General features: G+C 40.3%; 1 protein-coding gene across 8 annotated transcripts in view; it reads left to right on the top strand.

Moving 5' to 3' along the window:
- LIMCH1 (LIM and calponin homology domains 1) overlaps nt 1–22,815 on the top strand; it is a 173,831-nt gene that overhangs the window by 112,815 nt on the left and 38,201 nt on the right. For all 8 annotated transcript variants that reach the window (XM_071743660.1, XM_071743656.1, XM_071743659.1 and 5 more), the window contains 11 exons: nt 221–416; nt 4,691–4,940; nt 5,591–5,863; nt 11,138–11,428; nt 12,668–12,919; nt 14,209–14,553; nt 15,258–15,578; nt 16,146–16,379; nt 17,419–17,667; nt 18,582–18,617; nt 21,923–22,049. In XM_071743660.1, the coding sequence (XP_071599761.1) occupies nt 221–416; nt 4,691–4,940; nt 5,591–5,863; nt 11,138–11,428; nt 12,668–12,919; nt 14,209–14,553; nt 15,258–15,578; nt 16,146–16,379; nt 17,419–17,667; nt 18,582–18,617; nt 21,923–22,049 (2,574 nt within the window). The remainder of the gene's footprint in view (nt 1–220; nt 417–4,690; nt 4,941–5,590; nt 5,864–11,137; nt 11,429–12,667; nt 12,920–14,208; nt 14,554–15,257; nt 15,579–16,145; nt 16,380–17,418; nt 17,668–18,581; nt 18,618–21,922; nt 22,050–22,815) is intronic.

The raw sequence follows: 22,815 nt of genomic DNA, 5'->3' as shown, positions 1-22,815 counted from the left end.
AGGGGTTTCCTCTTAGTCAGCATAAAATTAGCATTTACTGCAAGCTTGCACTTTTGTTTTGATGGGGAGAAGGGGTAGAAAACAAGGAAATCCTTTTTTAGGGAGAGGGTTTTTTTTTTTTTAGTATTTGGGAAGCTGCTTTCTTGTCTGATGTGCAGTGGATCTCCCGGGTATGTCAGTGGTTTCTTTCTGAAGAGGGACCTGCTGTACTTCCACGTAGGAAACGGAGGATGTTGAGAGCCCGAAGCGCAGCATCCGTGACAGCGGCTACATAGACTGCTGGGACTCGGAGCGCAGCGATTCCCTCTCCCCGCCTCGCCACGGCAGAGATGATTCCTTTGACAGCCTGGACTCCTTTGGCTCCCGCTCGCAGCAGACACCCTCTCCAGATGTAGTGCTGAGAGGGAGCAGTGATGGTAAGTGCTGGTCACCCTGTGACAGATGCAGAACGTGGTGACGTGTAAGTAGCATTTCTGGAGCAAATGTGCTGCTTGGGAGCTCTGAGCGGTGGTAGCCTGGTGGGAGAACTTCTCTGTGAATGCTGATTTGTGCTCCCTGAGGTTCAGATGGCTTTGCCAACCGCTTACTTGAAGTCTGTCTCAGTTAGGATAGCACAGTGTTGGAAAATGAGTTACATCATTGCGCTGTAATTTTATGATAGGAAGAGTGCTATTCTGGGTTATGGTGTAAGAGGATGTTATGCAGGCTGATTTTAACTAGTCTGGAGGAAGAAATGAAAGTGCAGGAACAAGGGAAATATTGAAGTGAACAAAATGTTTGCCTCAGTAAAGCCTGGACAGATAAACAACATAGAAATATATTGGAAATGTCTGATACTTGACAAAAACCTGAAGTCTGACATAAATCTTTTTACCAAATTTCATGTTTGTTTTCACTGTATTTAGAAAATTGGGTGAATTAATAGTTCCGTGCATTGGAGCCATGGCCATCTTTGCACACCTTTGAGTGAGGATGTGCAGTTCTGGGCTTACAGAAGGGGTGCTGCTTCTCTGCCTTCCTTGTCTGATTCCCAGAGGCTTGTAAATGTGGAGCAGGCACTGAGGTTGCCCGTCATGGACAGGATTCTGTTCAGAACAAATTGATGCTTGATTGAGGTTCCTTCTGTGCAGTTACATTTCCACTGATTGGGTGAACCAGGTTTCATTAACAGATGAAGTTATGTTCCACACATGAATCACTTCACCTTAGTAATTTTTATTTAGTTAATTTAAAAGGAACAGCAGAAAGACTCTGGTAGGAACCAGATGTTCATACTGGTTTTGGCAGTGTGAAAGAGCTAATCATAACCAGACACACGAGAGATTTCCTGAGGTGATGGGAAGACCTTAATGCTGAAAAGCTGGCAGGGAGTGCTGGTGTCAGACCTGAACTGTGAAGGAGGAAAGCAGGGTGAAGATCTGCTCTGCTGTTTGAGTGGCTGTGCTTTTGAGGCTGCTTGATCATCCAAAGCCATCTTAAGGGGCTGATTCCCTGAAGCAGCCTCAGTCCCCTTCAGACACTGGACAGAGCACAGTCTCTATGTTATAAAACGTTTTTCTGCCTTCTCAAATGGTGTTGGCAAATAGGAGCACATCACCTGTTGTAATCAAGAAGTGTTGCTCCATCCTGGGTGATCAAAGAACATCCAGTGTCCCGGCCTAGTTGGTGCTGGTGGGTAAGTAGTCCATGTAGTCCAAGTTTATGTCCTGTAGCTGTTTCCTATCAACTTCTGCTGTATTAACAGCTCTTAGCAAGGTTTTGTGATTGTTTGTTTGCCATGGCTAAGATATACTATCCTGTCACATTCTTGACTCCCTAACAAACACAGAATAAGATGCAAGCACACAGAGCTTGTTCTTTAAAATTAGTCTTTAACAATATCCAGACCAGGGTGTATGCAGATGCAGTGTGTGCACACAGGACTCGTCCAGCTGGCCCATATGTCCCGTTTTCCCGACTTGCTGCAGCCATAACTTCACAGCCATCCCCGCCAAGAGCTGCAGGTGAGGTGTAGCTTGGCTGACCTCTCTTGTTGTCAAACTTCTTCCTGTGGTCTCAGTAGGCCAGTGTTTCACTCAGCTGCAAAGCTGGATGGAATAAAAGGTTCTGCTTGTGTTTATTCTCTCTTAATTCAGACAGGAACTTTATAACCCATATATGATAGTGGAATAAAACTGATTCCTTCCACTCTTAGGAAAAAAAAAATAATGAAATGAGACCATTGAAGTGATCCTAAGGTAGTGATTAGTTTAGGTGGAAGCAACATTACCTTCATTAATGCCACTTGTGATTAAGCCCACTGTTTAGGAACTGCTTTGGTGTCCCATGCAGAACCTGTCTGGCAAAAAGCAAACAATACCACTGGTAAAGCAGAACAGTTTGTTTAAAACACAGTAGGACTGCAGAGTGACCTGCTTATAGGGCTGCTAACGTACTCAGGAATGAACAAAATCCTCTCCTTGGCTTGCAGTTGAGTGTGGATCCTTGTACAAAGGATCTGTGCGTGTCTGTGGTGTATAACTGCTTGTTATGGGTTATGGAAACTGGCTGCTGCTGCTTCTACTTGGAAATGCAGAACAACAAAGTTAAGGCTATAAATGTAAAGCACTGCTGTATCTTCCATTCAGGGCTTTGGCTTCAAGTGCTCTTTTTTTTTCTCAAATTTGAGCTGAAAACAATTTCACAAGGAAAATATGAATAATTAAAGAAGCTGTTTGTCTTTGAAGTACTCAACTTGGGGATGCTGGTAGGCATATCAGTAACAGGGGAGAGGAATCTCTTCTCATTCCTCTGCTACTGTGGTTATTTAATCCAAGATTTATGTTTGCCAGTTCAAGGCTGTTTTTCATGTGATGCAAAATTAAGCACCAGAACAAAGTCAAGAGCAAACAGAATAACAAATAACAGTAAGGGATCTTTTCACTTTCTTTTAGCTCCTCTGTGGCCCTGCTCAATCTCCTGATAGATCTTCAAGCCACAGCTTCAACCTCAGACACCTGTGGTTCCATGGTCATGTCTCCACTTTTTGTTGAGACATGGACTCAGGTTACCAATCCTGGTGCTAGTTACCATATGCTCTTAACCAAAATTCTTCAAGCACAAGATTACTGGCAAAAGTGCATTGTGATTTTTGTCTAAGTAGCTCATCTCCATTGTGTCTTGTCTTTTCTTACTGTTCCCCTTCACTTCATCTCTCTCCAACCAAACATTGAGTAACTCAATTGGATGCAAAACCTCTTTGCAAATAACATTCATAGCATATTTAGACCTCTGTTTCTTCCCTCACTTTGAACTATATACAAGCTACTTGTGATTTTTATGACTTCATTGTTTGCAGTTGTTCACTAGGTAGCTCAATGAATTAGCTAGTAATTTACTAGCATGGTGAATTAGCAAAAAGACACAACCTGGGTGGCTTCCCCTCACCCCAAAGAGCTATTGCATATGGAAGTATTGCAAAAGGGCTAAAGGCCAGACACATCCAAAGCTCCAAAGCTGGGAGAAGATTGAAATGCTGTTGGGAAAAATTTCTGAATGTGCTCCATTTCAGTCATCAAACCAGGGCCTGTGGTGATGTAGTACTGCTGGGAGAGTACTGTTTACATGGCTTCTTTATGAATTATTAAAAGGTCCATGGTGGTCCAGGGAATCTTTTGAATGTCTATGAAATGGATTCCAAAATGGTTATGAGGGGTTGTTCCACTGCAAATGCTTTTTAAAGTATTTGTCTTACCATTTGGGACATCTGGGACACAAAAACCATTTTGTTTTCAAGTTGGAAAAGTCATGCCTAAATATCTGTATTTTTAAAGGGGTGTAAATTCCAGGAAGCTTAGTTCATTTGGACAAAATAAAGTAGTCCCCAGCCCTGTCAATCTCACATCTTATCTTCTGTAACTAATGATCTTTCTTTCTCACCTTATTTATTTTCTTTGCCAGCAAGTTTTCTTCAGTCTTTGCTGTGCTGATCCAACTCCTAAATCCTGAGATCCCTTCCCTCTCTCCTTGCACCTTCCCATCTGAGGATCAGGTCTCTGTGTCTACTTTGCAGGGTTCTAGACTGATTGACCAGGCAACCAGTGAGAGTGGAGAGACCATCTGAGTCTTCTAGTTTATAGCAGCTGATGCTTATACTCAGATTTTGATCAAAGCTGCTGCTGTGTGCATTCAAATTGCCATAAATATGTGCATGTAGAAACATCCAGAGATTCCTTCCAGTCTGTATATATGAAGCATGAAGCCTTTTTTTGCTTGAGCTTGTGCTGTGCACATGTAAGTATAGGTTGAAGATTGTGAATCAGGTCAAATGGTACCTATATTAAAACTAGGAGTCATTTGGACTTTTGTTGGATAACTTTCTGTAGCTATCCTGTATGATTAAAAAGTCTGGCTTCATCTGACTCCAAGTTTTTTGATGTGACTGAAAATGAGTATGTCAGAGGTAGAAAATAAGGGTTGATGGGAAAAAATGTTTACTGTGTAGATACTATGGCTACTACCTTCAGTGAGTAATTTTAAAATATAAATATAAGTGGCATCATTTTTTGGTGCTTACATGTTAAATGTAACTTTCTTTTGTGATGTCTTCCCTGATTTATAATGTTAAAAAAAAAAAAGAAAAAAAAAGTATGAAATTGAAAAGAAGAGGGATTTTCTTCTTCTCTTTTTTTTTCTTCTCCTTCCTCACTAGGGAGAGGAAGTGACTCAGAAACTGACCTGCCACACAGAAAGATGCCAGATGTGAAAAAAGATGATATGTTGGCGAGGCGGACCTCACATGGTGAACCTAAATCAGCTGTGCCTTTTAACCAGTACCTCCCCAACAAGAGCAATCAGACTTTCTATGTACCTGCTCCACTTCGGAAAAAGAAAGCTGAACGAGAAGAATACCGAAAGAGCTGGAGCACGGCCACTTCACCACTAGGAGACAGACCTTTCAGGTAAGAACAGCCTGTCCAACTTCTCCCTTCCTCAGTGACGATGCTTTAACACCTGCCTGATTTTTGTTCTTTTCATAAGATGTATGAAGCGCCTTCATCTTGCTGAGATCATACTGATAAATTATTTGTAGCGATTGGCGAAGGTGGTAGCAAAGCAATGAGTGGAAAGTCATTGTGTTGATGTCATTATTTACCATACAATGCAGTCTATAGCTTGTGTTTGACAATATTTTGGTTAATATAAGTGCCGTGGATGTTGACTGAAATTCAGGGCTGGAAAAAAATATTCTGGATGATTTGTCTCAGTTCTCAAGACACTGAGGAATAATACTTACAAGTAATGTTTGATGTGTTAAATCAAAATAGGTAATATTTTTGCTGTGTTTTTTTAAATCAACATTGTGTTTTGTATTCTATATACCAGTGCAGTTTGTATAGGTGTGGCTGTGTGTTTCTGCATGCTGGTTTTGTCAACTGATATTTCACTTTTGGTTCAGCCTAAGAAGCATCTTCCATTAAAGAGTGTAATTATCTTCCTGGATCGTTCATCAGAATAACCTTTGGCATCTTGATATTAACAAAATGTGCTTATAATAAATGTCTACGTGTCAAACACAACATACATTGAACTACCTTGTATAATTCAATAGCAAATCCCACCCTGAAACCATAGAAGAAGAACAGAATGAAACAGCAGCACTGTGTGAAAAGGAGAAAGCGGACTCTGTGGCTCCTGAGGCAAGCTCCCTTAAAAATGAAGTAGGTTTGACTCAGAAAGAAGGAAACTCCATAGACCAGTCTCCTTCATGTAGTGCAAAAGAAACATCAGCACCTGAGGGGAAAGATGCAGAAGAGATCAGAAAGTTAAGAAGACTTGAACAAGCTGGCATCAAGGTCATGTCAGCAGCCCAGCGCTATGGCAGGTTAGCCCAGCCGTCTGGGAAGTTGTGCACGTTTCATGTTTTTAGGATTGGCTGAAGTGTGGGTTCCCTGATTCTGCTGTGGTTTCACACCTCCTAACAAAAATCCAGTCTGCTAAGCACTCACAATTGCTAGTGAAGGTCTTGGTCTGAAGAGGCTTGTGATGTGGCAGCTGTGGATTACAGCTGTATGATGCTAACTGCATTTGTGTGGAGAAATGATGTCATCTTACAGCATAATGTACACAGGCTCCAGGAAAGCTACTACACAGCCTACTGGTCACCACCTACCTAATGCTTCCTTGCATTTAATAAAAAATGCGTACAAATGTATATTAAAAATGCCTTGCTCAGAAGTTTACTTGTCACTGATGGGATGGTGTAGTTTACTGAACCATGCTTAGTGTGTGGCTAATATTTTTAGCTGTGTTAATAAAAGATAGATTTATTTTTAATGGCAGGAACTATGAAAGTACAGTGCTTGTTAAGACGTACCCGTTAAAGCCTGGAGGCATAGTTTGGCAATCATAGTTTGACTGACTTTGGCATGGAATATCAGTAGTTACTCACTTGTTACCTCTGTTACTTATTTTTGGATGTTGTTCAATTTGGTTATTTCCTGTTCTTTAACTCGAGAGTTGATTGATGGCTGGGCTCACTGCCCACGTCTTTCCATCATCCAATATCAGATACACGTGAAAAATCTCTTCCTCATGGGGATATCATGCAAAGCAAGAGTTTAAACCAACTTGTCAGAAGACTAGGCCCATGTAAGTGTTAAAAATTGTTTGGCTTAGGGGTAAGTGTCCAAACATCCTCTCATCCACAACATTTTATTTAGTACTGTGGGGTGAAACCCTGACAGTGAGTAATTTAGCAGATGCTGATCTACAGCCTGGGCTTTGAAATGTAGTAGAAAAAAGCACAGCTCTTAGATGATAAAGCTTGTTTAGATACATTGACACTTCTGTGCAGCTGGGTACAGGTGTGCCACATGCAGATAAAGCAGCTGCAGTATATATGCTGTTTTATGTCCTCTTCTCAGGTTTGCTTCACTGTTGTCAAGCTACAATGAACCAGCATTTGTGCCGCTGTGGGGCACTACATTAAGAGAGCCAGGCACTAATGAAGAGGAACTGTCTGTCCTAGATTACTCCCTGCAGGATCAATTAGAGTTCAAGTTGATCAGGAACCCATAGCAGTAGGATATTAGCATAATCCTGTTCAGGGTCCAAGGCTGTAGTATTTTTGGTAGTTCTATAGTAAAAGGTAGCAGCAGCAGCTTGTGATTAGAAGTGCTTTGCACAATGAAGAGCACTGTTTCCATTTGCACTTGGAGGATGCTCACCACATTGAGAGTCCCTTTTCCAACCCTGGACTTGATTTACTGGCTTAATCTCCAGAAAAGCAGAACATGTGATCAAATATGTGGTTCGTTGGGATGAAATCGGGTCTCCTTTTTCCTTGGGCAATCTGTTGTCCTGACAGGGCTGAAGGAGAAGGGAGGGGAAATGAGACATTTTCCTTCCTTGCTGTCAGTGGAAGCAACTGGTGGAATTTGGCAGCTGGATGCAGGAGGAGCTGCTGGTTTTCTGCCTCAGCTGAGGATCAAAGAGCAGAGCTTTGTAGCCCAAGCTTCACCATTGTGAAGTAAGATAAGTAAGCTCCTAGGGATTGTAGGAAGACACAGCAGAAAAGGCACTGGAGTCATAGGTCTGTAAGGAAAATTATTTATATGTCTAAGTGGAAGAATTCACTAGAGATTCTTTAGGACAGAGGAGAGCATTTTAACATCTTTCTTAAGGTCTTATTATCATTCCCAGTTCTTTGAGCCCCTCTATTTTCTCTCTCTTCTTGACATCAAATTTGAATTTTCATGCACTGGAGGCACTGAATAATTCTCAATCTCTCTTGTTTCTGTATTCAAATTTCTTTATTCTTCCATGCCTCTTATTCTCTCTTCTGTGATGTCAGCCTCTTTTTTTTTTTTTTTTCACCTGAGGTTGTCTGTTGTCTTCCAGTTCCTCTGAGTTGTTTACAGGCTGTTTCCTCTCAACATACTGACCTCTGGAGGACACCCACTGTGACTTCGAGTTTTACAAGGCACCTAATTGTTCCTAAAGCTGAAAATCAGTAGGGGACCTTTTTGGGTCTGCCACAGGAAGGATTTTGAACTTGTATGCAAATGTATTTTTTGCTTGGAATCTAAGTGCTTACCTCCATTGCTGCAGCATGTTCTAGGAAGGGGCTCTATTGAACTAGAACTTAAACAAATGCATGCCAAAAAGCATTCCCCCTTCCTGAAGGAGGTCTCTTTATTGCATGTTGTTTTGTTGATGTGTGATCCTCTTTGCTTGTTTGTTGTCTGCATCTGTCTCTTATTTACACTGTTGTATCTCAAAGGTAAGGATCAGATTCATGGAGACTCTCTGAAAAGAGGAGAATCAAGTATGTTGTATAGGTGATGGAGAAGAGGATATGAGAGAAAAAAGTGAGCATACATTTTTTGTGTGTTCACTGCAAAAGAGATATAGACTATTCTCTTGACAGTGTATAAGCATGCAAACTATTTTCATTGTTCTGAAATGCAATATAGGGTTCCACCAACCTATATGGCCCTGGTTCAGGAAGCATTAATGTGCAGTTTGACAGCTTGGAAGTATCTACTGTACCAGCATAGACCTGGGTGCTGTTATTTCAGCATGGGCTGGGTGTGCAAAAACAATTGCAAACCTACAAGGAATTCTGCTCCATGGAAATATTCAAATTTACAGTCTCACTATCTCTGTGGTAACCTGGCCTTAGAAGGCACTTTTGGATTCTTCACAAACTGTTTCAGAAGACTCCAAAATGTTTCAGTTAATCTCTGATTCCATTAAAAACTAAATATAAATGCATGGAAAGTATTCTTAGCCTAGAAACTGATTGCTAAAATTTGGTTACATAGTAAAAGCTGTAAGTTGGCAGTTATTCATTTCAATGACTCAGTTTCTCTTTCGAATAATATATTTCTTGGTTCCTGAGAACACCCCTCTGGGAAATGCTACGTTTGATGGTCTCAAGCTTCAGTAGTGTTGGCGAACATGAAACAGCAGGTTTTTAGTGAACAGTGACTTCATTATACGTAGTTCTTCAAATTCTCATCTTATTGATTTTCATTGAAGAAGTAAATATAAACAAGATCCAGTGGAGAACAATTTTATTTTATGCATGCCCTTTATGTCCAGGGTTCCAAAAATTATTTCTGAATTATTAGATTTCAAAAGAGAGTAAGAGTAATGGTACCAGTAGTGAAGTCTGATAAAATGTGACGTTAATCATACGTACCCTGGGTTACTCAGGAGAACAAATTCCAGTGTATATGACTTGTAGATTACTGTTTTCTGTTGCATCTAAAACATTAAGCAGCGTGTATTTACTTTGGATCAGTATATTTTCTCTAAAGTTTTCAAATTATTGTACAGGGGCAATGAAAGATGTCTTAGGAAACCATAAATGTAAAATCAGACACTTTCCTGGTGGCTGTCTTGAACTTACTGTACTGCAGGTTTAAAAAGCCAGTTGGATCTGGGCAAATTACAGTCATGCATTGATAACCTGTGATTTAGGATTGTGTGATGTAATATGCCTGTTCTTCAGTGAAATTTAGATCTGAAAAGGACCTTGTCCCTTTTGGTATGTGTAAGAGTCAGCAACATTAGAAAACTTCTTGCTGTATGATTTTAGGGAAGAAAGAGCAGAAATTGTTGTGATGAGTTGGAACTTAAGGGATGTGGGACCATGCTTACTAACAGAGGGTTAGCAATCTGGAGCACAGCAAAGCATGCAATGGCTCAGAGCCATCTGTTCCAGCTGTTCCTGAAGCTCTTGTGAACAGAGGTGCTCATGAATGCTCCCTTTAGAGTTGTCTGCCAGTGATGTCTGCTGCCTTAATTGAAATCTTGATCCTTCAGAGAGATGTAAGGAAAAAGTTACCTTTGTCTTATTTGAGGGCATGTTCTGCTGAGGGGTCCTTTGCATTGCAGCATAAGAAGGTGAAGAAAGGCACTTCCATATTGTTCCTCTGTCCTCTGAAGCCAGAGCCAGACTGACCTGTCAGAGATAGTTTTTGGCTTCTCCACAACTTTCTTCAGCCACTTTGTTGAGCAGCACTTTGAAAGAGCAGCCAGGACCATAAAATAAGTGGTTTGTATAGTGGCTTGCAGGGCTTTAAAATATTCTAGGAAAGCAACTAATTATAGCACTGCTGTTTTCTTAAATAGAAAAGAAACTCAAAGTAGCCCCTGATCTGTTCAGATTTGCTTTCTTAATGTCACTCTGTTTAATCCTTTGTGATACCCTCTTTTTCCTTTTGTGTAGCAAGGTGTGCTATGTGAAGGAAGAAATGCAGGATAGTTGCAGCCTAAAGAAGTACTGCATGGAACAACCTACTATTTGATGTCCAGCTTTATAAGATACCAATAAATACAACTTTATTTTTAAATGGGAGAATCACATAGCCATCTGTCTTTTTAGTTCACGTAAGAGTATTGAGCATTACAAGTTAAAATAAGCTGGGTACCAGCTGTCAAGGGTCTTTATTGTCGTAATCTTCAGTAACAACAAGGCTGTGTTGGTGTCAGTCTCATTTCTGATGAAGGCAGATGGATGGCAGCGTGTTCCAGCATGACAATATCGTTGGCATTTTGATGCTATCATAGTAACTACTGTATGGCAGCATTGGCATAGAAGGCTTATTCTGGGGGAAGGGAAGGTTACTCAGGGAAAGAATCAAGTGGATGTGTGTGAGAAGAAAAGCAGTTAATAATATTAGAGCAAGCACCCTCAGGGATTACTCAGGTCTTTAAAAAAAATAGAGCCATTGAGAAGAAAATTTGCCAAATATCTGGTATTTCAGGACTTAGCAATTCTGTCCAAGGATCAAGTATTTGCATCAAATATCTTCCTTTGTTCGAAGTGTTTGAGACATTTAATACTGCCATTTACAGTATTATATTCACTGCATCTAGTATTTTAAACTGTTCTTGCTGGTTCTTCTAGATAAAGCTAAAATAAGTAAAGTTTCAACACTTCTAGTAGATTTTCTGTGTGAAGTCCTTGTGCATTTGTTACCTGTACATGTTAAGTTTTATTTGTAAAAAGGCTTTGCCCAATCTAACTTCAGCCTGGAGCGTATTTGATTAACTGTGCTTGTTTTATGGCCCGGAGATGAGTGCTGCCACTCCCTTCTCCTCCCCTGCTGCATCAAGAGCTTTCTTTAATTTTGCTCTGTGTCAGTAAAAAGCAAACATGTGAAGACAACGGAAGCACGCCGGACATCATCCTTCGCAGAGACAACCCCTTCATGAAACATTACCAGGGGAAGGATTCTGGTTCAGAAGATGAAGCAGCCAGCAGAGTTCCTGATTTAGAAAAGGATGACTTTGCCACCCGGAGAGCCAGGATGAATCAACCCAAACACGTAGCTCCATTTAACTCCTTTTTAGTTGGATCCTATACAAGTAAAGATAAGAGTAAACTGGAAGACGTTAAAAAAACATTGCCAATGGAAAAGCAGGAACATGCAAGGTGTGCATTCTTGGTCTTTTTATTTCTATAATAATGCTTAATTTCACGTGACTTATTGCTGTGTAGGACTAAAGCTGTCTTGGCTACAAAAGTTTTAGCGTGTAAAGTAAATGCAAATGCATTATCATAAAGTAACAAAAAAAGAGAGGTAGGATACTTACTGTAATTTTTTGTTGGAGTATTATGACCAGGAGCTTAAATTGACTATGTGTGTAAATAACACAATGACTAGATGCTTTTGTTATCTAAGCTCATGAGACAGCTTGTGGGCATGAGTAGTGGAAGTGCATCTCAGCTCTTTTACTGAGCATTTTCAATTTTTGAATGCTTTTCTTTTTTTCATCTAATGCCATTCTTTTAATACCCTGCAGAAAATTGATTTAGTTTTTACTTAGTGCACTGAATATATGTACCCTCTCTTATGCACTGAGTTGTGTTGTGCATAGTCCTAATGTTTCTTATATAGCATTGCTTTGGAAATGTATCATGGCTTACAAAAGTTCAGCATAGAAAATCTCTTCTGTCTTCTGTTCAGTGATACAGACCTTTAAAAAGTTGCTGGACACACATATCTGCTAGGCACACATCTTCTTCAGGAACCAAGTATATTTGTTTTATTTGTGCAGAGAGAAGTGGTCAAAGATGTGGTAGAAGTGGTCGTGGAGTTTCACTATATACACATTACAGTGGACCTTAACTGATACATTGAGAAAACTTTCTTTAATACCTAGCAGCTCCTTTCACTAATGCAAAATGTGCCTTTCAGCTACTGGTAATTTGATTATATAAACATTTTCTGATGACTAGTTTGGCAGGGCATCTGAAGAACACGTATCCAAACTTTAATACTCTAATGCTATTGACACGACTCTTAAGATCAAAGTAATTCTGTTATGTATTTGCAAGCAAAACTTGAATTCATTTTGCTAATAATATGAAAATGAGATGTTTGTAACTGTTTACAAGAAAGCTTATTGCAGAAGTCCGGAATACAGTACTAATTTAGATTTTTCTTGTTTTGAGCTAGAAGTCATGTGATGAAGTGGTCCCAATAGTGCATGAGAGGGGTAGCATAGATGAGGTTTCAACTTCAAATACTTCTGCGTCTACTTCCTAAAATTAATCTGCTTATAAATTCAGTTTTATCTTCTTGTGCTCTGAACCTCTTCTACTGACACTGACTTATCATTGCTACCGCAAAATATCTTTTCTTGCTGAACTTGAATGTGTGTTAAATAGAAGAAGACGGCACATGGCATCAGCAAGACAAAAAGTGACAAGCAAAGAGAACCCACTTCTGCAAACTGAGAAGACAGAATCAGAGGAGGAACAGCAGGACAAAGTGCCTGATTCTGAGAGAGATGATTTGGCTAAACGGAAATCTCAAAGTACCCATCCTCAGCCTCGAGAAGATGTGCTTTTTGTGAATGCCTCTGCAACAAAAACAGATCTGGAGACCTGGAAAAGATTGAAACTGTCAGGGGAGCCCAGGTACAGTTTCTGCCTTTGGACAGGATTGGCACCCTAGGAAGCATGTTTGGTGTGCCATGATCTGCTGTGTGTGCTTGTGGTTTGAAGCTTGAAGAACGCCTTGATGACGATCAGTCCTCGCATATTTAAATTTTCAGGAGTCCAAAATCTGGACTCCTAATATAAAACGAAAGTGTGTCCATTATTTAGAACTACCAATTCTTAGCATTTTCCTGGTCACTGCCCTGGTGGACATTCTTAATGTCATATTAGAAAGGTCCCTCTAGTCTCGTGGATCAGCCTGCTTTGAAACTGCTCTAAGTTTAGTAGTGCAAATGTCTCTGTGGCACCACTAACTCAGTGGCACTGTGGTGCTGCTAACCAGGACATGGGATCCTGGAGGTCTTGACTGAGGATCAGCCTCCCTTTGCATTATTGTGGCTATACTGCTTTTGAGACCTGAGCTAATATATCTGCATGGCATTGTACTCCAGTGCTAAGTAAATCCACCAGCACTGTTTGTCACTGCATCAGGAGTTTCAGGAGCCTCGTTGTATGGTCTAGACATGCTGTTATTGTAAACTAAACCTCCACAAAGGGAGCTGATATAAAGCAGTTATTCTTAAGTTATTTCCCTATGGAGGTAGACTGTAACATACACAGGTGATTTGTGACTCCTCTAGGAAAGGATAACAGCCCTCAGCCTTCCTGTTTAGGCACATGCCATTTTCCAATTAAAGGTGGCCATCTGTTCAGGCATTCTTCTAACAATGTGGTTACTGTGTGTAATTTCAGCTTTAATACAAACCATCAAAACTGAATCATTTTCTCATCTCAAACATCTTACTACACTATTACTTTTGAGGGGGTTTATTAAAGTCCAGATTCAGTCCCTTTGGTCTAGGATAAGTGAATTGCCCATCCTGGTGCTCTGATGTCACTGGAATTCCCCCATGACAAGGTGGGTGTGCTTCTGCTTGAGCAGTCCCATGTAATGCATGGCCCTGGTCAATGTGAGCAGGTAAGGGACCTGTGGTTTTGTTAGTGTGAAGAGCTGAGTCTAGCATGGTTTGTGTGCGAAGTTCCTTCCCCTTAGAAAGGGCTTCCATGGATGTTCTCCCAGAGTTTTCTCAACAGGGCTGCGATGTCTTCAAATTTTATCTGTCATTTTGGCCTGAGGACACCCCACCTGTGTCCTTGAATTTTAAGATAAATTTAAGATAAAACCCCTTCAAAACCTTAGGAGCATTTAATTTGCTTTATTCTGGGGTCTCATCTGGGGGGAATTTTTTATTCCTCATTCATACTAGTGAAGAAGATTTCAAGTGTCCCAGTGACACTCTGCCACCAGCTGAAATCACAGTGAAAGCAGCAGCAGATGATGATTTTGCTGTCCGCAAAGCCAGAGCAAACAAAAAGACTGGAAGCCCCAAGCAGAAGTTTGTGCATTTTGGGCCAGTAACTGAGATTGATCAACAGAAATGGGACAGGCTCGTTGTTGGCAGAGTCTCATCCAAGAGTGGAACTGAAGAGGAAAGCAAGAAGGATGGTGTGGAGAGTCTCTCTGGTGTTGAAAAGTCTCCTTCAACCACTGTGGACAGCCTCAGGTTTGCTGAACACAGTGATGAAGTATCCAAGCCACAGAATGAGTCCAGGTATTTGGTGTGGTTTAGGAAGCAATGCTGAGCTGGAAACGAGAACTGTTCTTGCAAGATGCTGATCTGCATGGGGGTGAACTGCAGCATTGACCTAAGAGCTGTTTACAAGCACAGTCTTGTTCAGAAGTCATCTGATGCTTTCACAGTATCTTAATGTGTTTAGGGTTATACAAAACAATACTGTGCAAAGGTCTTCTGAGAGCTTGCCTCAACATTTCTGATGAGCAGTGAATTCACTGGTATCTCAGAGTCTGAGCTATCATTCAGGCTTTTTCTGCTTCTTAAATCCTAGTGGCTTTGCTCTGCCTGCTTTCAGCACATTAGGAATTTGTTATTCAGCTTGCTGGCCTCACTGATGTTGAAAAAATGCTTTCTTCAAACCTACTGGATTTACTTTCTTTTTGAAGATACAATACTGAAATGAAGGTGTATTGGTGCTCTGTGTTTCTGGCATTTATCTGGAAGAGAATTACAGCTCCAGGAAGCTAACATATTAGCAGATGTTACATTTATTTGGCTTTTCTTTAGTAGCTTAGTCTGTGGCTGAAGCAAGAACTTTTATTGAATGCTTTTAGCAAATAGCTCATTCAATTGTTTGTATGTTTGTAAACTGTTTAAAGTTGAAAAGCTCTTCTTCATACCTTTCATTTGACCTGAGAATGTTTTGTTTCTTTCACTTCTCCTCTCAATCTTATGGATAGCGAGGTAGCCAAGTCAGGTTCAGCCAACTCTGGCAGGAGGATCCCATCACCTGTCCCAGCTTTTGACATTGTCTCTGAGAAACAAACCCAGTCTGATTTGAACAACACGCAAGAAGGCACTGAGGAAGAGTGTGAAAGGCATTTACCAGACATTGAAAGAGATGATATGTTGGTTAGAAGGATGGGAACTTTTCAGAGGTGTACCACCATCCCTGTTCCCATACATTGTACTCCCCTGTCAGCAGCTCATCTGCTGCAGCAGCAGCAAGGGGAGGCAGTAGATTGTGAGAAGGATTTGGAGACTCCACGGGAAGCAGAAAGGTCAGAGAACAGAAGCAGATCCCTCTGAGCCTCATGCCTGGTTTGTGTGTGGTGTTGGCTTCAGTGAGTCAGCAGTGTCTTCCCATTCTTCACACAGCCTTTAAAGATGTGTTTTACTCATTCATCATGGCATGTGTTCTGTTTTATTAAATTACTCACAAGAATGTATCCTATGAACATAACCCAGTCTGTTTTCTTTCAAAATATTCAAGTACTTCAGTTTTTAATTGCTATCCAGCATGGTAACAGTCTTTCATCTTTTGGGGGGATTTCTTTTGCAATCTGTGGTGCTTTGTCCTGACTTCTATGCCAGCTTCCAAGTGAATAATTCCTCACATATATTTTTATTCAAACCCTGACTTCTAACATACCACCTACTGAAGTGTGACATTCAACATAGTTTCCTCTTGCTCTCACTCCCTGTGCTGTAGCTAAAGATGCTTAGTTGTCCATCACTCTGCAACTGTGTTTTGAGTAACAGCACCCCACATTGCCTGAGCAGCCGCTTGCCTTGGGCTGTACAAGTGAGCATTATCATGGAACAGTGTCCCTTGTCTCTCTGAGCAGTACTGTCACACAAGAAGAAAGCCAAGAACAGCTTGAAACCCCTCAGCAGCAGAGCAGTGGAACAGAAAACAAAGTGAAATTTCCAGACCCACAAAGAGATGACATGTTGGCCAGAAGAACTGGAGCTTTCCTAAAACAGCCCACACCCAGTGTTAAGCAGTTCCTTCCCATGCCATTTTCAAAGCAACAGAATAAACAGGGCACAGCTAGAGAACTTGAGAAAAAAACTGTGAGGTAAGGAAGTTGTGATTCTCTTTCCCTTTTAGTTGGACTTGGGGCCATTTGGTGGGATCTCTTAATCTGGAAGAGTTGGTCTAGGAGCAGTGGTTTCTTCTGTAGTTGTCCTCAATTCTGTGCCAACACTTTCTGTTCAAAAGAAGGCAATGCATGATTTCTGGCCCTTTTGGTAGGGCCCTGTAAAGACTCAGAGCAGAGCTCTCTACCAGATGCAAAATTCTGACAGTGTATGGAAGTATGCATAGTAAGACTGTGTTACATTCTCAAAAGTTTCTGGTAAAATACAATTTGTTAACATTTGTTAAAATATATTTGTTAAGATATATTGTTTATATTTGTTAAATATAAATTTGTTAATAATAACAAATACTTCCAGCTGGAAATAGAGGTGCTGGATATGGTAGGTTAGATGCTTGCCTATGGCTTAGCTGGTGCCAGTGGCTTCCAAATAGGAAATGCAGAGATCCCGAGATCCCTCCTGGTAAGCCTCAGTGTTTTTCTAAGTACCTTTATTCAGATGAGTAAGGCTGTGTGGGGAAGTTGGTGGCTTAATTTTTTGAAATTCATGTGTTGGCTGGTTGAGCCACATGCAAACAAGAGTGGAAGGGTTCTTAGTGTCTCGACCTCTTCAAAGTACATGAGAAGGGAAAGGTGTGCATGCACCTGTGCATACGTAGATGAAAAACTAGTGTACAACTCAGCCAGACCAGAAAAAACTCTGTCACCTACTGTAGGTAGGATTGAACAGTGGTTTGGTGTTGAGGAGACCCTAAGTTGAATAGCTTAATTAAATATGTACCCAATACTCTAGTCTCTGGCAGTGTCCAAAGTTTGTGCTTCTGAATCAGAGGAATAGAAGTATAAGCTCTTTCTTAAAATAATATTTTGGGCACCTGCTTCATTAGTTTTTCACCTGTCAGCTATTTGGGTGTGTTGGGGTTTTTTGTTAACTTACAGTTATGTTTTTCATAATGTATGTGATTTCTCAAACGTTGCTTAATGCGTCTCTTTGCACTGCTGACTTTGGCTCACTCAGGCCTGCAAAAAGTCCACAAGTCTGCATTAATAGTTCTGGAAAACCTGTAATACAACTGCAGCAAGAACAGCAACAAGGGCAGGAAAAATGCAATCTCCCTCCTGCAGGACAAGACCAGACTATTTGTACTGCCCAAGCTGGTGAAGATAGCCTTGACGAAGTCCACCTTGATCAAAAATCTAAGCTTCCCAAGGTTCCTGAGGAGAATGAAATAGAAACATTGTCATCCAAGGATGAGCACCTGCAAACGTGAGCTCTGTATGGTGTGAATCACGCAGCTTGTACGCCCCTGTGTGCACACTGCAGAATTCCAGTTTTGCATTGCCTGGTGTGTTTGCAGTCCAGACTAAAACGCTGTATGTCAGTAATAACAGGTTTTGGAAATGAGCAGTTGTGTAATATATTGTTCTCTTTTATGCAGCCAATGAAATATTTGATTACAATATATATATATATATGTGAATTGCAAAAAGGTTTATGAGTAGCAGAGCTTCATCTGGAGTCTGCTGGTCATCCTCAGAGATGTGTATCTTGCTTCTCCATGATCAGAGAATGTTGCACTGTTGACTTTTGTATTCAGTGTTCCTTTATGATAAATCCCAGATACAAATACATCGTAAAAGGACTGTCATTGATGACACTGACTTGTGTGTTACCAGTACCTTTTCCTAATGCACACCCAAAAAAAAAACAAACAAAAAAACCCCAAAAAACAAAAAAACAAAAAAACCCAAAAAAAAGGCTCATAGGCTCAGTTTCTGCCTATCTTTGGTCTTTTCCCTGCTCCAGTTATGATGATTCTGAGCACTGCTGTGGAATGTAACTGTTAAGTTTTTTCTCCGTTCATTGCATGTGTGGTACTTTATGTAAATGTTAATATATTGTCTATTTTCAATAACTATTTTCTACACCCATGTTAGGTACACTCCAGCAGATTTTTATCATGGGGGCATTTCTATGGGGTCAGGGAGGGGTGGAATGGTGTTCATATGTAGTTTGACCTTCAGATGATTAGGTAAGTCTTGTTCATTGAATGCATAACCCCCAGGGAAAATGATTCTTTTTTGGTCAGCTTTACTAGCACAGGTTGGGTAGGTAACTGACACTTACAGTTACTACTTAATGTTTTTATCAACACTCTAATTTTATATTTGGTCTTGTAGATTCGGCCCCAGAACTGCTGTGTCTGATGACGCAGAGTAAGTTGTCTTGTGTTCACAAGATTCTATTTTAAACAACTTACACTGCATGCTTTCCTGCCTTCCTACTAATTTAAAATGCCTTTGATGCCTCATTATTATTTTGCAGTGTTCCAGCAAATAAATTTTTCAGAAAAGCACTGAAAAATGAAATGCAATATGGCTTACATTGCAGCTGAAAATAATTTTTATTTTAAAAGCCTGTAAAGACTGAGTGTAACACTGATGGCCAGCTGTTGCTTCAAGTATTGTTTTATCTTTTTTTTCTCTTCTCTCCTTTTGTTTTTATTCTGAGTTTCCATTACCTCTAATCAGCTACAGGTAAAGAGGGCTGGGTTGAATCTGAGCTGGGTGTTGAGTTAAAAAATAAACTATGACCTGTATAGGAAGAAAAAAGAAGTCCCAAAGTGAAATAAAGTCTATTGTGAATAATTACCAGGAATATGTATCTTCAGATGTTCCTTTCTTGTCTTTTTAAAACTTTGTCTGGAATCTCTTTTAGGTTGGGTTTAATTTAATAAGGTACTAAACTTCTTTTTTTAAGTTCTTCACCTCAGTACTTTTCACAGGAGTAGCACTGCACTCATATTTTAATTGTGTGTGGATGCATGTAAACTCTTCTCAGAATAGTATGCAATATCGTTTAGAAGGTGAAACTCTTAGCTATTCATACAAAGTGCTAGCATTTAGAAGCAAAGAAATGGTTGGAAACTACACACATAATAATATCCTTAATATCCTTCTGTTCACAGAAATGCACATGATCTTCTCTGTCTCCCAGATTAAATCACAAAATAGAAATAGCATAGAGGGTGGATTCAGAAAGTCGTATCTAATTTTTCACCCCTTTCTCTAATGTTTAAGGCTAGAATCATGGACTGAATATTCTTTACAGGATCTGTAATACCTTTATGCTGTGCAAAGCCTGTGACCTCTGACCACACTGTAAATGTGATCATTTTCAAGCAGCAGAAATCTTTTCAATCAAGTTAAGATATTAAAGAGAACATAACAACACACAAGTATAATACTTAACAGTGGAGGCTTCCCTGCCATTTCAGAAAGCCTACCTATCGGGTGGATTTGTTAATTTGCTTTCCCTCATTTTGGCATGTCTGCATTAAATGCAAATGTGAGAGGAGGTACATGGAGATGCTTTTAAAGAGGCATTGCAATGTATTTGGTTGTATAATGTGAGAGTAGCAAAGTTGTATACATCTATTGTTTATTCTTATTTTCTTTTAAAATAGAAAAAGATAAATTTCCAAGCTTCCTTGTCATCCTTTCCAGATGTGCTAGTTTACAGGGCAAATATTTTCTTAAATTGCCTTTAAAGTTCTTAGAAATGTAAGATTGTGGTTTTCCTTCTGGAGATGAAGTACTCATGAAGAATCTAATAAAATTTGACTCTCAAGAAGGAAAAATAAATTAAACTGACATTTAGAATGCTTGGCAATTCTTTTGAAACTCTGTAACTTAAATTCAGTTGTACACTAGCCACTATTTATTCCAGCATAAAAAAAAAATAAAAATTAAATGTTCTTTAGTAGCTGATACACCTTTAGTCTTAAAAACAACAAAACTTACCATCTCTTTAGGTTCTGCTATTTTGGAGCACTCCAATCTAATCCTGAGCAAGGCAACCCATAAGCTGCCCACAGTGAAACTCAAATTAGATACCCCTTAGCACTCTGATTAGAATCATAGAATAATTTGGGTTGGAAGGGATCTCCAAAGGTCATCTAGTCCAACACCTCTGCAATAAGCAGGGACACCCTCAACTAGATCAGGTTGCTCAGAGCCTCATCAAGCCTCACCTTGAATATCTCCAGTGGTGAGGCCTCAACCCACCTGCCTGGGCAACCTGTTCCATCTTTCCACTACCCTCATGGTAAAGAACTTTTTCCTGACATGCAGTCTAAATCTACTCTTCTCTAATTTATAACCATTGCCCCTCATCCTAACACTACAAGCCCTTATAAACAGTCCCACTCCAGCCTTCCTGTAGGATCCCTTTGGGTACTGGAGGATCATTATTAGGTCTCCTTGGAGCCTTCTTTTCTCCAGGCTGAAGAGCCCCAGCTCTCTCAGCCTGTAAGGGTTAAAGTGTGGCAATAAAGGGTTGAAGCATGGTAATAAGCTAACTTCACTTTTCATGCTTAAAGGCAATAGGATGTGTGTTCTCTCCTTCATTGCTGAATGAATACCTACTAATAGGATGGGATCTGTGCATGGCCTTTTCCATCCACTGTCCAGACCTTTCGGTTTTCTCTAGAGAGTGGATAATTCCCATCTTTGCTTGCCTGAATACAAATGCTGGCTAAATACATATATGCACAGCTTTTTCTTTCCATTCACTTTGATTACTGTGGACACAGCTGGCTTCAATTTTATCTTCATTGGGTGCTTCTCCTGCTGGTTGGCTTGTGGGCTCACCTAGAGCTGTGGATGATCATTTGAAGATTGCAGTGTAACCACCTCATGTGGAACTGCATGGCTTTTTTTTTTTTTTTACTTTTAATTTGGCACAACTGAGGTCATGTTTACTAATAATAGGTAGTAGTGGGGGAGCAGTAAGTGCATTATCTTCATGTGAAGATATTTATGTAATATGAATGTATAATATCAAACCATGACCTTTTTCCCCTTTAACTCTCCAAAGGTCAGGAACAGAAATAGAATGTGACACTGTTATAGAATAGAAACTGTTTTGTCCTAAATGTCAGCTTTTCCGTGTTAGTTTAGCTGTATTAATAAGTTGGTGCTGATAGTATTGAGTTTCTGAGAGGCAGGGTGGGGAGAGGAGGAAGCAGGACGCTGTTTGTACTGCCTGTGCTTCTCTGGGTCAGGCTTTCCTCAGTTTTGGAGGAATAACATTTAGCCAGCCAAGCTGCACCCAATATGCTTCTCAAGCCTCCCTTGTTTTGCACTGAAATAGAGACTTCTGTCTGCAGTGTTAATTGGAGGGGTCTTGAAAACTCATTGGGAACAAATTTTGACAAAGTAAAACGTTCTGAACTCAGCTATTAAAGGAGGTTTAATGTTATTTGTGTTTCTTAGTGAGAAACAAACTTGTAGTCAACTAAGAAAAACAAGAGGGAGTTGAGGAGTATTATACCTGAAGTACTATTGTATGGTAGCTGTATGGGTGTTATCTGGTCCTTCCAGGGGCCTGCTGTTTTGGGGAGCTTCCTAACCATGCAGATATCTCACTCTGCTGTAGCACCCTCATGTGGCTCTAACAAGCTGAAGGAATATAAGCCTCTAAATAAAGCTGCATTACTTCTTATTCCCCCCTTGTTTAGGAGCATGAGCATGTTTGACATGAGATGTGAAGAAGAAGCTGTGACTCAGCCCCACAGCAAAGCTCGCCATGAGAAACTGCAGAATGTCAACAACCAGCTGAAAGAGGATGAGACCAGATGGCAAGATGTGAGTAGGCAACATTGTCTGCAGTGCTGGCACTGAGGCCAGCTAGCTAGGCAAAAAAAGTGCAACGTGTTAAATGAGTTGCTGCTAAAGCCATAGAAGGCCCTCATTTGATGTGAGTTACAGAATACAAGGCCTTCTGGTACCTCTGCACCAGGTATTTTGCTTTTAAAAATGTCATTGACCTCTGATTAAGTAAAAATGGAAGCAGCTTCTAACTGCTGATATCTCTAACTTTTATTAGTAAATGCCCAAAGGGACACTAAGCAGGATAGTGAATAAATAGGTTGGACAATTTAATCAATTTACGTAGATACAGAAAATGCTAACATTTTCCATCTTGTCCAAGCAAACAAATTACTCTTCAAGTTAGCTACACCCTGCTTGGGGTGCAAAGCCTTTCGAAGCCCTCTTTCCTCAGTGTGCTTTTGCGGCTGTCCTGGCATTTGACATTCCTTTCAGCAAACTGGCAAGGACAGAAAAGTGTGATTTGCAGGTAGGTTAGTATCAAGGCTTTAAAATCAGTCCTGCACATTCCTAAAGCCTGTTTTTAAATAAGGAATTTGAGGGGGTTTTTTTTAATTAAGAAAAAAACCCAAAATGTAACATATCTTCAAGCAGCTAGTACAGTAATTTCCCACTGTAAGCACAGTCACTGTAAAAAATATCAGTGAGGTTTTTTGATAAAAAAATTCAAGGAAAAGTAACAATGAGGGAATTCAGCAGGGAGGTCTGTATGTGTGGGAAGACATGATTTCCCAGCAGAGAT

This window comes from Heliangelus exortis, chromosome 4 (genome assembly GCF_036169615.1).
Source record: "Heliangelus exortis chromosome 4, bHelExo1.hap1, whole genome shotgun sequence".
Lineage (NCBI taxonomy): Eukaryota > Metazoa > Chordata > Aves > Apodiformes > Trochilidae > Heliangelus > Heliangelus exortis.
This window is presented reverse-complemented; position numbering and strand designations above follow the sequence as displayed.